This window comes from Sceloporus undulatus, chromosome 2 (assembly GCF_019175285.1).
Source record: "Sceloporus undulatus isolate JIND9_A2432 ecotype Alabama chromosome 2, SceUnd_v1.1, whole genome shotgun sequence".
NCBI lineage: Eukaryota > Metazoa > Chordata > Lepidosauria > Squamata > Phrynosomatidae > Sceloporus > Sceloporus undulatus.
This window is the reverse complement of record NC_056523.1, coordinates 62847117-62862432: the sequence shown is the minus strand read 5'-3', so window position 1 is coordinate 62862432 and position 15316 is coordinate 62847117. Positions and strand designations below refer to the sequence as shown.

The window sequence follows — 15316 nt, the reverse complement described above, 5'->3', positions numbered from 1 at the left end:
GAAGCGATCAGATCAAAGGATGCAACTTTGTCTGACCCCTTTGCCAATTGGGAACCAATCTGTTTCTCCATGTTCTGTTCTGCTGTGGCCACTTGTCCTGAGTACAGATTCCTTATCAAGACTATCAGATGTGTTGGCACTCCTGTGTCTTTAAGGGTGTTCCATAGCCTTTCGTGATCTATGCCAGGGGTAGGCAACCTTTTTGAGCCGGGGGCCGGGTTGCTGTCCCTCAGACAACTGGGGGGCCGAAGCCAAAAAACAATTATATATATATATATATATATATATATATATATATCCAGGACAAATGCAGGACAAACTTTTCAAATGGAAGACACTTTCTTTTAAAAAATGGAGGACACGCGAAAAAATTTGCTGATTTTTAAAAAAATGTTAATATAAATGCATGTTTCTGAGGCTTCTATAGGCCCCCCAAAGGCCCCGGTGGCAATCGGCGGCAGGACCAGGCTGGGGCCGGTCCCAAGGCCTTGCTGGGCTGCATCCGGCCCGCGGGCTGCAGGTTACCTACCCCTGATCTATGCAGTCAAAGGCTTGCTATAGTCTATAAAGTACATGCTGATTTTCTTTTGAAATTCTTTGGTGTGCTCCATTAACCATCATATGTTTGCTGTGTAGTTTTCTAATGCCTCTTCCTTTCCTGAACCCTGCTGGGACCTCTGGGATTTCCCTGTCCATGTTTGGTTGGAGTCCATGTTGCCAAATTTTGAGCATAATTATGCTTGTGTGGGAGATTAGTGCTATGGTCCTATAGTCTGAGTCTCCTTGTTTGTGGATGGGGATGTATATTTGTTTCCAACCTGTTGGCCACTGTTCTGTTTTCCATATCTATTGACACATGTTAATATGTTAAACATGTTAACTCTGTCAATATGGACTGCAACAGTTCCATTGGAATATCATCTGTTCCTGGTTATGTGTTTTTCCCCATTTATCTTATTGCACCTTCCATCTCGCTTTTTAGAATTTGGGGTTCATCTTCATATGGCTCTTCGTTCCATGTGTCCTTCATTTTGTCATCTCTTTTATATAACTGCCCTGTGTATTGCATCCAATATCTTTTTATTCCTTCCTGGTCTTGAATTATGTTATTTTTATTGTCATAGAGTGTCCTGGTCCTTGGTTTGAATTCTCTTTCGATTTCCTGGATCTTGTGGATCTTTTTGTTGTTGTCTTCTATTTCTCTGCATTGGCCGTTGTATTAATTTTTTTTATCTTTTCCCATTAGCAGTTGTACTGTTGCATCCATGGTTCTTAGTTTGTTCCTATCTCTGTTTTGTCTTACTTTTCTTTACTTTATTGCTTGTAGTATTTTATCTGTCATCCATGGTTATTTTCTTTCTTTTTGGATGCTACCTACATTAATTATGGTGGCCACAAAATTTGTAGATGGCAAGCATCATTTTAAAATAGGCTATCTCTCTCTCACACACACAACACTAATGCTTCTTCTACATGATGCCTACTGATATCTAAAAAGAATGTTTTCTTAAAAAATATTTTCTCATTTGCAATTCCCATGTTCTGCCAGTGGGGGCAATGTGCTGTGGGGAGCATGGAAGAGGACATTTTATCATGTGGTGGGCCAGTTATTAAATACCCTCTTCTTAAAGGTTGATTGGTACCAATTTTGGTGTCATTCCAGTGCCAAGTAAAAACATGTTGTTTTTTTTTTAATTAAGGCTTTGGGGCCTAATCAACTCCACCCAAATTTGCAAATCTGCATTGTTTTGAATTGTTCTAACTATTTTAAGTACTTTATATTGTCATTTTTAAGTTTGCCAAGTGTTTTGATATAGTTTTTGTGGTTATTTTGGGCTATGTGGCCATGATCTGAGTTTATTCCTGATGTTTCGCCAGCATCTGTGGCTGGCATCTTCAGAGAATGGTGGCATGGAGGTGCATGGGGTATATATACTGTGTGAACCTTGGCTGAGAGGAAGTGATTTACATGTTAATCTGTGTGTTGGTCTGTGGGAGAACATGTCTATTTAATTAGTGATCCATTGTCTGCTGGGAAAGCCCCTGACCCTGGGTGATGTTCATTTGCATGTGCTGAGTCTTAATTTTGGTGTTTTTCAGGACTGGTAGCCAAACCTTGTTTACTTTCAGGGTTTCTTCTTTCCTGTTGAAGTTGTCCAGGTGTTTGTGGATTTCAATGGCTTCCCTGATAGTTGTTGGCATGGTCCAGAATTTCATTTTTTTCAAATAGCATTTTATGCCCAGGGTGGTTTATAACTACTATTATGAATTAGAGTTCTGTTACTGCTAATTTTTCTGGCTGACCCAGTCTGCAGTGTCTCTAGTGTTCTTTGATTTGTATTTCAACACTGCGTTTGGTAGTCATAGCTGCATGGTATGCGGTAGACTCCTGCGGCTGTGAGAAGGTCTCTCCTGGCCTTTGTTGAGAGCATTTCCTGGACTTTCTTGGTTGGTTTGTAGAGCATTTGGAGCTTGTGTTTTCTCACCAGTTTCCCTATTCTGTCTGTGACTCCTTTGATGTATGATAAAAACATCAGGAATACACTCTTCCAAAACACAGCCTGACAGCCTGAAAAACCCACAAAAACCTATGGATGCTGGCCATAAAAGCCTTCGCCATCATATGTTTTGATATACGTTTAATCCATGTAAATTATTTTGTCATAAATTGTTTTAAATTAGTCACTGTTTTTTGTTGTTGTCCTGAAATGCCATGATATAGGGCAAGATAGAAATACTTCAGTAAATAAAAACAAATATGTTTATGTAAATATCATTGATACTTCAAGATCAGAGTATATTCCCAGGCTACTTAGCTTTCAGCTTCTTGGAGGTGGCATAGGGCTGGAGACAGTTTGATTTTAAAAGACTACTTCAAGTAGTTCATTTATATCCCTCTTTCATCTAAGTTTGGCTTTAAGGTTTAGGTAGCCTTGGACAAGCTCTTTCTAATATTTACCAGAATTTGATCAACTAATGATAGCAACAAATTTGGGATACTGGTGATAGCCTTCATGGTGAGTTGGAGATCCAAGGAGTTCCCTGTAACATCTTTCTCCATTTGTGTTTACAATTGCTTAATTTCTAACTTATTATAGAACACTTACAGAATAAGCATCATAAGTTAATACAGGTGCTGTACAGACAGGCGCTTTGCGCCGGCCTGCACACGTACTAGGGTTGCCTTGGGGAGTCCTTTCCAGACGCCCCGCAACTCTAGTACGTTATAATGGTGGTGCCCATTCTACATGGGTGCCGCCATTACGACATCACAGCCGCACCGCCTCCAAATGGGGCGGCACGGATGTGAGGTCTTGGCACCGCGGAAGGGCGTCTGTGGCACTCTTTCAGTGGTGCTGGAAGGAGCTCCAAAATGGAGCTTGTTTGTGTCACTGGCTCAGCCTTTACACAGCTGCGCCAGCGACACAAAGGAGAAAAGGGTCGAGTGGCCCCTTTCTGCCTTTCCCCGCCACTGAAGCCCGAAAGTCACCCCTTTCCAGGCCGCAGGGAAGCGGCCTTTTGCTGCTTCCCCGCAGCCTGGAAAAGCGGCGGATCGGGGTCTCAGGGCTGCCACTGTGGCAACTGAGGCCCCGATCCGCCATGGATAGGGGCGGGTGCAGGCTGCCCCAAAGGGGCGGCCTGTACACCGCTACAATCAGGCAAGACATTAGACCTTGCAGGCAACATGAACCTTAATAACTATCCCAGTATATTTAGACTGCGCCTGCATCCCTCCTGATTTTACACTCACAACAATCCTATGACATACGTTATGCTGGAAAAGGGGATTTGCCCCAGTAAGACCAGTGAGATGTGCTGGACACTGCAATTCCCTAAAATGCTAAAAATTGGAAGAATCGACTTAATGCTCATAAAGTCCTACAATAGTAAGAGATGTTACTGCTAAGGAAAGGAGTCAAAACTTTTTCTGTCTCATGGCTGCACAGTGAGATTCCCAAACTAGTATCAGTCTTGCCTCTGAAAAGACTACTAGAGATAAGTAAAACATATGATAAAGTACTGTTCTATTCTTCACTGCTCCTGTCATCTTTTTTATATACATTCTGGTACAACAACAAAATGATCTTTTCAGATCCCATTTTATCTCACATTAAGATCAAATTAGGTTGCATGAGTGCAACATGGAGATAAGCAGCAATCTGTGGCCATTATGATGGTTAGAGCAGGAAAAACGTTAATTATATTATATTTTCAAGTACTCTTGCCCTAATGCTCTAAGAAAGTATGAATCACTAACTACACTCATCTTCCTTCCTGGCCAGTAATCTGAGTAGGAGGTGAGATTTTAAAGCATTACATGTTTCTTTTTACTCTTCTGGTCTCTGAGACATTTCAATACAGCTTTCACACTTCTGTTTTTCTAGCAAGTGGTTTTATTTTTTAACCTTGTAGCATTTTCTTAAAAAGTCAAAATTCTCAATTTTTTGGGAAGGATCCTGGGCTTTGGATTGCCCACTTCTACATTACGAATGGTACAGTGGTACCCCGGGATACGAAAGCACCGCCTTACGAAATTTCCGGGATACGAAAAAATCCCATCAGAAAAAACTGTTCCGGGTTACGGTTTTTTTTTTTCGGCTTACGAAAAAAAAAATTGGTGCTTTTCGGCGCTTTTTCGCATGAAACGCGGCTTTCCAGCGCTAGCGCCTATGGCTTTTTCGGGTTACGAAAAAAATCGGGTTACGAACGCCGCGGCGGAACGAATTAATTTCGTAACCCGAGGCACCACTGTATTTAAATATTTGCATACATGTTTGTTTGACTTTGCAACCAGTCTTTATTACTGCTAAGGAATAGACAAATATCAGTTAATGTTTATTCATCAAAGTAAAATGCAATACCATTGATGTAGACATCAAATGTATACTTAAAAGTGTTAATACATATACTTAACTGAATAAAACATTGCATAACATGGCACTGAATGTATGGCAGTAAAATGTAGAAAACAGTGTGCTGATTCCAGCTCTTATTCTGCGAGCAGGGGCAGCCCTTGAATGGCATTCCACTCAGAATACACCCACAAGCAGAAGAGGGGATCTTTATTGAAACCACCCACCCCACCCCCTTTACTGTTGCCACCTACTCCACTGTTCTGGAGCATCCCTGCAACTCTGCAGAACAAAGAGAGAGTGCAGAAAAGCAGAAAGGAATTAATCTACCCATGCCTGCAGCCACTCAGTCAGGAGCATCCTGCAGGCAAAATGAGCCCTTCTGCCCATGGGAAGCTTAGGCTAGATGCAATTTAGAGCTTATTAATGAGAAACTTTCAAAATAAACAAAAATATTTTACAACACAAGTCAAATACCAAATGCCACAGTACAAACACAAAATGGCAACTTATTAAATATCAATGTATATACATATGTAGATACAATAACACAAATCTAGAGATACAAAATAAGATAGTAAACGAAAGGTAGCTTGGGGAGGGAGTCTGGAAGTCTATAGCTTAGCAATGTAAGCATCATAACAGCTTTTCTGATCCTTCTTTGGAGTATTTTCTTTGGTGTTCCAGGATTTGCTTGAAAACATTCTTCAGAATGTTGTAAACATATTTTCCACCTTCAGCATCACAGCTCATCTGTTAAAGTTGAAACCAAACTTAATTACCTTATTAAAAATGTGACACCTAAACTTTAAGCTTGCTACAAATACAGTGTGGCCAGATATAAAATATAAGATTACTTAGGGCAAACACATGTATCTGCTATTGCAAAATAATGAGGGAGTATAATTTTCCTATTATTTGAATAATTTCTATAATCTTTCTCTCTACAGTTTGATTTACAATGGCTATTAGATGAATTAAATAGAGCAGCAGGAACTAGATGTATAACATTGCTTCTGATTAAGCTGTTAAAGCAATTGTGAGGCATGACTCACATTTCCCTCTCTTCCAATTTCTTCACCTTTTCCACACTTCATGCTAACAGGAATACATATTATTTTTTTCTGACAGCTAAATAAAAGCACAGTGGGATTTCAAGAATGGAGCAGCTAATCTACATGGGCAAAAATACACTGAATATTACTGAATGTGAAAAATAGAGGGGGGGATTAAATGCTATTTTGTAATACCTTGGATAAACTGATCAGCACAGTGCATAAAGGAATCACATTCTTTCATGGCAATGTTTAAGTAACCCTTTGCAAGATGATACACATGATGAGCTGTTTCTACACTGTAGAAATAATCCAGTTTGATGCCACTTTACCTGCCGTGGCTTAATGCTATGAAATCCTGGGATTTGTAGTTTGTTGTGGCACCAGAGCTCTCTGACAAAGAAGACTAAATATCTCACAACACTATAAATCCCAGAATTGAGCCACAGCAGTTAAAGTGTTGTTTGCCTGGATCATTTCTGCAGCGCAGATGCAGCAACAGGCAAATTTTTCCGTACCTCAAGTGATCTAAGAGAACAAACCCTTATATTCATGCTGTGAATATAAGCTGTTTGTGAGTTCTGCCAGAAGCATCATTGTCTAAACCAGCATATGCTCAACATAAAACTCGCCTATCTTCTTATGGCTAAGACTGGAGGTAGTCACTGAAAACATGCAATCAAATTAACACGGACCTTTACATATCTGAAGCTCTTATTTGTGGAATAGGGCTAGCCAGATTCAGTGCTTAAAAGGGGATTCATAACAAGCAACATTTACTGGCAAAGAAGCCTGATTACATAAGAAACTTTGTTGTATGTGCCTTCCAGTCAATTTCAATTTAAGGGAACCCTTACATAGGGTTTTCACATCAAGATTTCTTCAGAGGATTTTGTCATTGCTTTCTTCTTAGGCTGAGGAATGATGACTTGCTCCAAGTCACCCAGTGAGTTTTTCTGAGTGGGAATTCAAATTCTGTTCTCCCAGAGTCTTGGTCCACTACTCAAACCACCATGTTGGCTACCAGACACTTACATATCCTTTACTTATAATTAATAGGGGAGAAAATTATTCCACGAAGGTGATGTGCATTGTGGCAGTATGCTCCCATTATCTAAACTCTGATTTAAGAAATTCTGAACATCTTCAGCTCCAGTATAGGAGATGTGGCTGGCCATATTATCTTTGTTCACTTCCATAGTAAACCTTCTCTATATCTAGATCTATCTAGCTTTGCCAAATTCTAGTTTGCAAAATGTTACATAAATCACAGGGATTCACCGAGGTCAAGATACCTTTTCACAAATGGATACCCCCATGTTATCAATCCCGAGCACATGATCACTTCTCTTTCTCTGAGAGAAATGTCAGTTTAAAATAGTTAGTCTAACCTTCAGCAGCTGATTCACATAATAAAAAGATTGCAATATCATATGCTACTTGCCTTTGTGAATGCTTTAACTGCTCGATCGAGGAGAAGCTCCTCCACATCCATTGGTATGGTCTGCAAACCCACCACACAGTTTAAGATACATAGTATAGTATGATATTTTCCCTGGTGAATCACAAAGCAGATTTTTTAAATTAGGAAATGTTTTAAGGGATTTATGTATATCAAAGGCATGAAGGCCACAGTCCAATACCAAGTCATTTTAAGTCAGTGGGTTAGATCCATACTTGAATTCAGTGGAGTTCCAATCAAGCTGGAAGAAGAGGTGTCTTAAAGAATCCCATGAACCTTCTGATTAGTATTGGAAATAGAGCTGGGGCATCAGAAAAAATTGCCAATCTGCCAATTTTCAACAGGAATCTTCCCTGGGATCCCATTTCCCTCTACTGGAGCTCTTTCACCTATGGAAGGGTAACTATGGACACAACTCAACATATTTAACTACACCTGGTGCTGGACTGTGGCTTTAACCTATTTATAAGAATGCACAATCCTCAGTATATATACAGGAACTATATACTGCTACCTGCCTAACTTTCCCATTTTAAAACTTCAAATGAGTTTATATAACTTAAGGAGTTGGGTATGTTTAGCCTGGAGAAGAGAAGGTTAAGAGGCGATATGATAGCCCTGTTTAAATATTTGAAGGGATGTCATATTGAGGAGGGAGCAAGCTTGTCTTCTGCTGCTCCAGAGAACAGGACAGGAGCAACTCCTGGAAAAGAGATTCCACTTAAACATTAGGAAGAGCTGTTTGACAGTGGAACATAATCCCTCAGAGAGTGCTGGAGTCTCCTTTGGAGGTTTTTAAACAGAGGCTGGCCATCTGGGGTGCTCTGACTGAGAGTTCCTGCATGGCAGGAGGTTGGATTGGATGGCCCTTGTCGTCTCTTCCAACTCTATGATTCTATGATTCCTCCCACATAAGTGGGAGGAAAAATCATTTTTAATGCTGTCCCATTGTAGTTGTCACTTAACATACAGGGCAAGAGCTACTCCCTTGTTTTAATGGCTCCTAGATATGTAACTGAAAATTCGTTAACACTATAAAGACAATGTCATGAAATGTAGCATGTACCACAGTGCTCTCATATCTATTATATGATATCGGGGAAAAGACAAAGAAAATGTATTAGCAAAGGGAGAGAATAAACAGGGTTTAGATTAAGAGAAAGAAACAGCAAAGGAGGCAACACATCTCTCAAACAAAATGGAGAGAAATATTTCACATATAAAGAAAAAGCCAATTAGTTTATGAAAGACAGAAGGCTAATGTAAATAAATGAAACATGAACAAGAATATGTGGTAACTGAAACACAAAATATGAAATGGAAGGGCTCTTCATATATAGGTTAAATGAAAAAAAAAGGAGGTAACACATTAAGCTAGCTGCTTGTGCTTCCTACTGTCCATGCACTGATCATAAAGACAGACAAGTTCTGCTCTACTTCAGTCTTTAAAAGTCAAATGTGCCAGGAAATTAAAAGTATGCCTGTTCGCCCAATTCATTCTTCAAGTTGTATGTGTTGCATTTGTACAACAAAATGTTGCTCCTCTACTATAACAATATACATGGATGCACAAATGCAAGAACAAAACACACATATCTTCATACATGCAAGAAGGATAAAATAGCAAATAGAATAAAATGCCAGGGACAAAAACTGTGCAAGACTTACCTTTTCTAGCAATTTAAGTGCTTCTTGTGAGTCTACATTATTTTTTGCTAATACATCAACATCGTGCTTGTTTAGGAGAGGTTCTTTAAGTTGCTCAATCCATGACCACATCAAACCACTGAGGATGAAAGGATCTCTCTCAGTACATATTTTATCCCAGGCTCCATTCTGAGAATTTAGTTCTTTCTGACAGAAGAAAGAAACCTAAGTCAATTCTCTATAAATTGTCTTTGGCTTAGTAATGTTAAGACAGAACACTATATTACTTTGGCAAAAAAAGAGGCCCCTTTTAGTTTTATCTTTCATGAGATCATAATCACACTGAAAAAGACAGTGAACTTTATTAAGAGCACAGATCTATCATAACACAACCAAAATGTAGCAATAAAAGCTATCTCAGAAGTAAAAAGAAAATCCTATATATATGTGTGTGTGTGTGTGTACGCACACACACACATGTCAGTTTAATGGCTAAAGTCTTCTAAATCAATACCACACAGTATTCACTAGAATTAGGATGAACCATGATGGAGTTCGACCAGCTTGCTCCTGATGGACAATGCTGACATACAGAATTGTGCAACCTTAAGAACAGATTCTTTAGAGGAATATGAAAGGTTTGCCTGGAAATGTTTTCAAAACTGGATCTATAAACATAAAATTGACATCTTTATAATACAAACAGTATACCAGAACATGGTGAACTATTTCAACAATGCCTGATTGGCAAGGACAGTTATGCTATACATAAGCGATTTTTAAGTATCTTTCTTCCAGTAAAGATGTTGGCAAAATGATGAAACAGACCTAAGTAAACGCTCTGTGGTATCTGGAATCTCCAAAGCATTAAAGCAATCTAAGTTTATGCTATGATTATCTGCTGCAGGATAACAGTGAACCCTTGCTCTGTCTTCCTGCAGGGCTGTGCTCTAGGCAATTATTCCCTTGTCCCTGGGGAATCCCAAACAGAAGAAGAGAGCAGAGACATACCTCTTGTCCTGTACTCTCCATGCCCCTACCTCCTGTCATCTATACATGGGAGGGGGAAATTGTGAAGTCCTTGGTAATTTAGAGGCTTATGCAATCAGAATTATAAATTACAGGAGCGCCCACAGGACAGCAGGCCACTGTCAGAACAGAATTTGGAGAAACAGAGTGGTTCCCAATAGCTAAAGGGGTCAGGCAAAGCTGCATCCTATTACCCTATTTGTTTAATTTATATGCTGGAAACATCATAAGATGAATTTGAATCAGAAAAAGGAGGAGTTAGGAGGAAGCAACATTAACAACCTAAGATATGCAGATGACACACTACTATTAGCAGAAGACATAAAGGAACTGGAACAGTTAGTAAGGAAGTTCAAAGATGAAAGTGTGAAGGCATCTCTGATGTTGAACACAAAGAAAACAAAAATAACGACCACAGAAGGAATACACACATTCAATTGAGACAACTAGGAAATTGAAATAGTTAAATAATTCCCATATCTAGGATCAAATACTGACCAGAATGGAGAATGTAGTCAAGAAATAAGAAGAAAAGGAATAGAAAGGGCAGCTATGAAAGAACTGGAAAAGATACTGAAAAACAAAGACATACAACTTAGCAGTAAAGCCAGAATCGTTCAGGCCATTGAATTCCCAGTTACCATGTATGGATGCAAGAGCTGGACAGGGTAGGAAGCAGACAGAAAGAAAATCAGCTCCTTTGAAATGTGGTGATGCAGAAGAGCACTTAGGATACCATGGATAGCCAAGAAAACAAACAAATGGGCTCCTGAACAGTTTGGAAGCTAAGATGATCATGTTGAGACTACCATATTTTGGCTCCATAATGAGAAGGTACAGATCACTAGAAAAAACAATAAGGCTAGGAAAGGTAGAGGGTAGAAGAGCAGAAGATGACAGACCAGATAGATAGACTTGATCGGGGGGTTATAGGCAAGGCTTGCAGGATTTTGGCAAGGAATTGGAGGACAGGGACTCTTGGAGATGTCTCATCCACAGGATCGCCATGAGTCAAGGTTAACTTGAGGGCAGCAAACAAAAAATGTGTGTAAAACAGGTTCTCCCATTTCCAGATATTACACACACACACAATGGGGAAAGTGGAAACACACTGGGAATGTGAGAGAGGGGTCTCCATCATTTTTAGCCACATTATTATGATCACAAGGAGGATAATGCTTGGAAGAGGGACTCTTCCCAAATTGGTGGCTACCAAGAGAAAGGGGATAAAGGAACAGAAACCATATGTTGAGAGAATCAATAGACATGGAATTCTTAATCCTTATCAACAGATTCCACTCAGAAAATACTCCTTCAACAAGGGAGATTTTCTAATTTATGGGCCCTGATGGGCAGCAAAGAAATTAAACATGTCTGTGTTCAGGACAGTTCTAAGATTTGAGAGCCCATCAGCCAATGAATTCTTAGGAGACCCTATTAACCTGAAGGGTAAGGCACTTGGGCAAGAATTCAACCACACAGCCTCTGGCTGCATAAGGTGCTTCATGCAAAGTGGGAGGGCTATCTGGGCAGTCAGCCAATGGCACTCTGCCATCCAGAGTATGCCTTGGATTTTTGCATGAGAGAACTGGCAAGTACAAAACAGTTAATTCCCACCCTTTCCAAATTAATGCTCCCTTATACATGCTCCACTCTCACTTTAATATTTCAGGCAAATGTAAAATTAGGGATCTTGCCATGTGTAATTCTGCTCTTGGATTGAGCTGTATTAATTTTTTCAATGTTCCTGTTGAGAATGTTATGCCAATTTTAGTGTTAGGCTACAGGAGGGCCTGAAACACTTTTCATGAACCTTTTCATGAACCTCATGGATGCATAGTTTATATCCATAAAGAATAGTAAAAAAAAAAAGATTATAATTGCTTGTATCAGGCCTATGTGCTTATTGATAAACAGAAGGAAGCTTCTAGACCATGGGTTGAAATAAGCCAATGTTGTCCAAGGCCCAGTACAGATGGGCCTATGGAGCGCCCTCATCACGTGCTAGGGGTTGGCCAAGGGTGCTCCGACCACACATGCCTCAACCCTAGCACGTGACGAGGGCATCAAAATGGCGGCGCCCTGTAGAGATGGGTGACGCCATCATTACATAAGTGCCGTGCGGCGTCCAGATGGCACTTACGTAATGAGTGCGCCAGTGGCTCACTTGTTACGGCGCTACTTAGCTTACTTACTTACTAATTAGCTTACTTGCTGTTCACCGCTATGATCTTTGGAATAGTGGTATATAAATAAAACAAATATTATTATTATTATTATTATTATTATTATTATTATTATTATTATTATTATTATTATTATTATTACTGCAGCAGAAAAAACCCTGCTTTTTGCGGGTTCTTTTTCCGCTGGTGGGAAACCACGCGGTTTGTCCGCTGCATTTTCCACCGTCAGAAAACTAGGCACCGGCAGACCACCCTCTTGGGGTGGTCTGTACTGGGCCCATATTATCTTTTCTAAGATTGGAAGAACCATCAAAGGGGAAGCTATAGCAGGTTAATGAAATATTCACTGCTGCTACTAAAAGTGACATAATAGTGTATACTCATATTTTATAGGTCCAAGATTAGAACTTATTTGCACAGCCAATACTCTTGCATGTCATAACCATATGGAAAACATACAACATGGATAATGGACTTAGCTTCTTGTTACTGAAGTCTTTGAACATGGCACAGTAATCACTCCTGTGTCCAGTCTTCTCCCTATCTATTTTTCTAATTTATAGCACACTTGTAGAGTCAGTAGAATCAACAGACATGGAATACTATGGGAGAAATGCCTCTTTTTACCTCAGTATCCAAAAGAATACCTGACACACCCTGAAAGTAAAGTTGGTATAGGCATTTTAATTTCCCAGAAGTTTTTACTTTAAGTACATGAAGTTAATGAAAATACCTGCCATATTTCCACTTTTTGCTTCACTATTTCGGCTTCCATAAATTCATTTATATCTGCAAGGGCTTTGGCTGCCAAAGCCCGTCGTCCATCCGGAGTTAGTTCTGACTGTACAATAATATGGGGGATTTCAGAGGGCTCTCTATTATCATGGATGTCATGCTCTGCTTTAGAGGAATCAGAGTCCTCAGAGGACCACGTTCTTTTACTATAAAAATCAGTTGTTCTTGAACAATTATAGTTTAATGCTTTTAGTTCATCCTCATCCTCTTCTTCCTCCTCTTCTTCATTCTGAAGACATGCAAGGCCTGAAGAATAGGTTTTACTACGCTGAACTTCTTTGGGAAATCTGACTTTATGGCAAGCTGAAGAATTACGTTTTCTATCTAGATTAAATTTACCCTGACTTGAGAAAGTAAAGGTGCTACGAATTAAGAGTTCTTGGTTTAACTCAACTGCATTAGCCTGATTGTTGTCATCACTGTTCTGCAGGTTTTCCTTGTTGCGGTGTGGCACTTGTACAGGCACTGACCAGGGGGTCTCTCCTTGCTCAGAGACAAACACAGCTCTTCTTAAATCTGAGTCACTGTAGCTCATGCGCCTTTGTGAATGTCTAAGAGGCTGAAGATAATCAACGTTCCTCCTCCTCCAAAGAGAATCACATTCATGGTCATTGGTATTGAGAGGATTTGATCCTGAGAGGGAGAATGGCTCTGAAGCACCACTGTCTTGCCTAATTAACTCTTTTTCAAGCTGTGCAGAAGATAATTGTGAAACAGTCTCCTCAATTTCAGCTGAGAGATCTGGTAGATCTACTAGTTCCTGTTCTATCATCTGCCGGTTTTCAGCCAAATCCAAGAGGAGTTTGCAAACCAGATGAATAAGCTTTGGCACATGTTTGAGATTTCTGCTTTCATAACCATGGAGTAAATGCCGCTGCCGGATCAGGTACTGGGAAAGAGTCACTGCATGTACTTTGGGTTCACAGGATGCAAACACATTTCTTAGTGGAATTAAAAACTGTGAAAACTCTCTTACACATAGCAACTGCCCCCTAGTTTGAATAGAATTAGGCCTTTTTGCCCTGACAAAAAGAATTGCTTGGTCTGCAGTCATTCTCGTTGCAAAAACTAAGTAACAAGCTATTAAAACTCCTGAAAAGTAAAAGAAAAAAAATGGATGAACTCGTTAAGAGAAAACAAAATGAAAACAATGGTAAATCTTCTCTCTCTCTTTATTTCTAATCACAGCCAAAATCATAAACTGAGGAAATCTGTATAAGATTGTGTAATCATTATGTAATTATGTAAACTGTATAAGATTACCGTATGTAATCATATTTTAATACAAATATTTATTTATACAAAGATTAATTAATTTATTTTCCATAAAAACATGGGCACAATAACTTTAAGAGCAAAATAATTTTAATTTTAAAATAACAGTATTCAAAAGCCAGAACAAAGTTGTTTTAAAGGAGGCAACAACAGCAAAAGGGTTTTTTTTAAAGAAAAAATAAAACGAGAAAATATTTTGAAGCAATTAGATTATTACTTGCTCAGGAAATGACATCACTGTAGAAACATGGTGATCTTTTCTCATAGTGCCAAACAATAGTAATGAACCAAAAGATATAAAAATGGTAACAGTGATATCAACAGAGAGGTGGGGAGAGTCACACTTATGTTTATCATTTTTTTAAAAAAGTTAGATGAATGCTCCCATGCCTTAAGAAACAACTGCACCTCTACAGGTGTTCTGGGTTTTTTTGTTGTTTATTTAAATATGAGCATGGGAAGCAGAGCAGAATTGAAAAGGAATACAAGATTTGGTAATTCGACAAGTATCTCTAGCTATATTTTCTGTTCCCCCCCCCCCCCAAGACATTTTTCACTTTACAAAAGCTCTCATACCAAGTCCTCAACCTGCTAACTAAACTCAAAGAACATTTTGGGAGTTGTGTGGCACATGAAAAGAACATTGGAAAATAAATGTAGGCATGCAGAGAGCCAGTATGGTGCAGTAGTTTGAGCGTTGGACTATGACTAGAGATAAGGGTTCAATTCCCTTCTCAAGCATAAAAATTCACTGGGTGTCCTTGGGTAAGTCAACTCTCTCAGCTTCAAAGAATGGCAATGGCAAACCCCCTCTGAATAAACATGCCAAGAAAATCCTTTGATATGTTTGTGTTAGTGTCACCATAAGTCAAAAATGACTTGGAAGCACACCGCAAAAACATGCATGCAGCAGTTAACAATGAGTGTTTTGTGCTTGCTTTGTATCAGAATACACATTACACATATGCATCATACATATGAATCAAACAATCTAATACAATTCATAGGCTGTGT

At 39.3% G+C, this 15316-nt stretch overlaps 1 protein-coding gene across 2 annotated transcripts in view; it reads right to left on the bottom strand.

Moving 5' to 3' along the window:
- Positions 1-5086: 5086 nt before the first annotated feature.
- Positions 5087-15316, bottom strand: part of PTPDC1 (protein tyrosine phosphatase domain containing 1) — a 42457-nt gene continuing 32227 nt past the window's right edge. For both annotated transcript variants that reach the window (XM_042454458.1, XM_042454457.1), the window contains 4 exons: positions 12966-14119; positions 9039-9224; positions 7353-7463; positions 5087-5606 (listed from right to left, as the gene is read on the bottom strand). In XM_042454458.1, coding sequence (XP_042310392.1) covers positions 5490-5606; positions 7353-7463; positions 9039-9224; positions 12966-14119 — 1568 coding nt within the window. In that variant the 3' untranslated portion in view covers positions 5087-5489. The remainder of the gene's footprint in view (positions 5607-7352; positions 7464-9038; positions 9225-12965; positions 14120-15316) is intronic.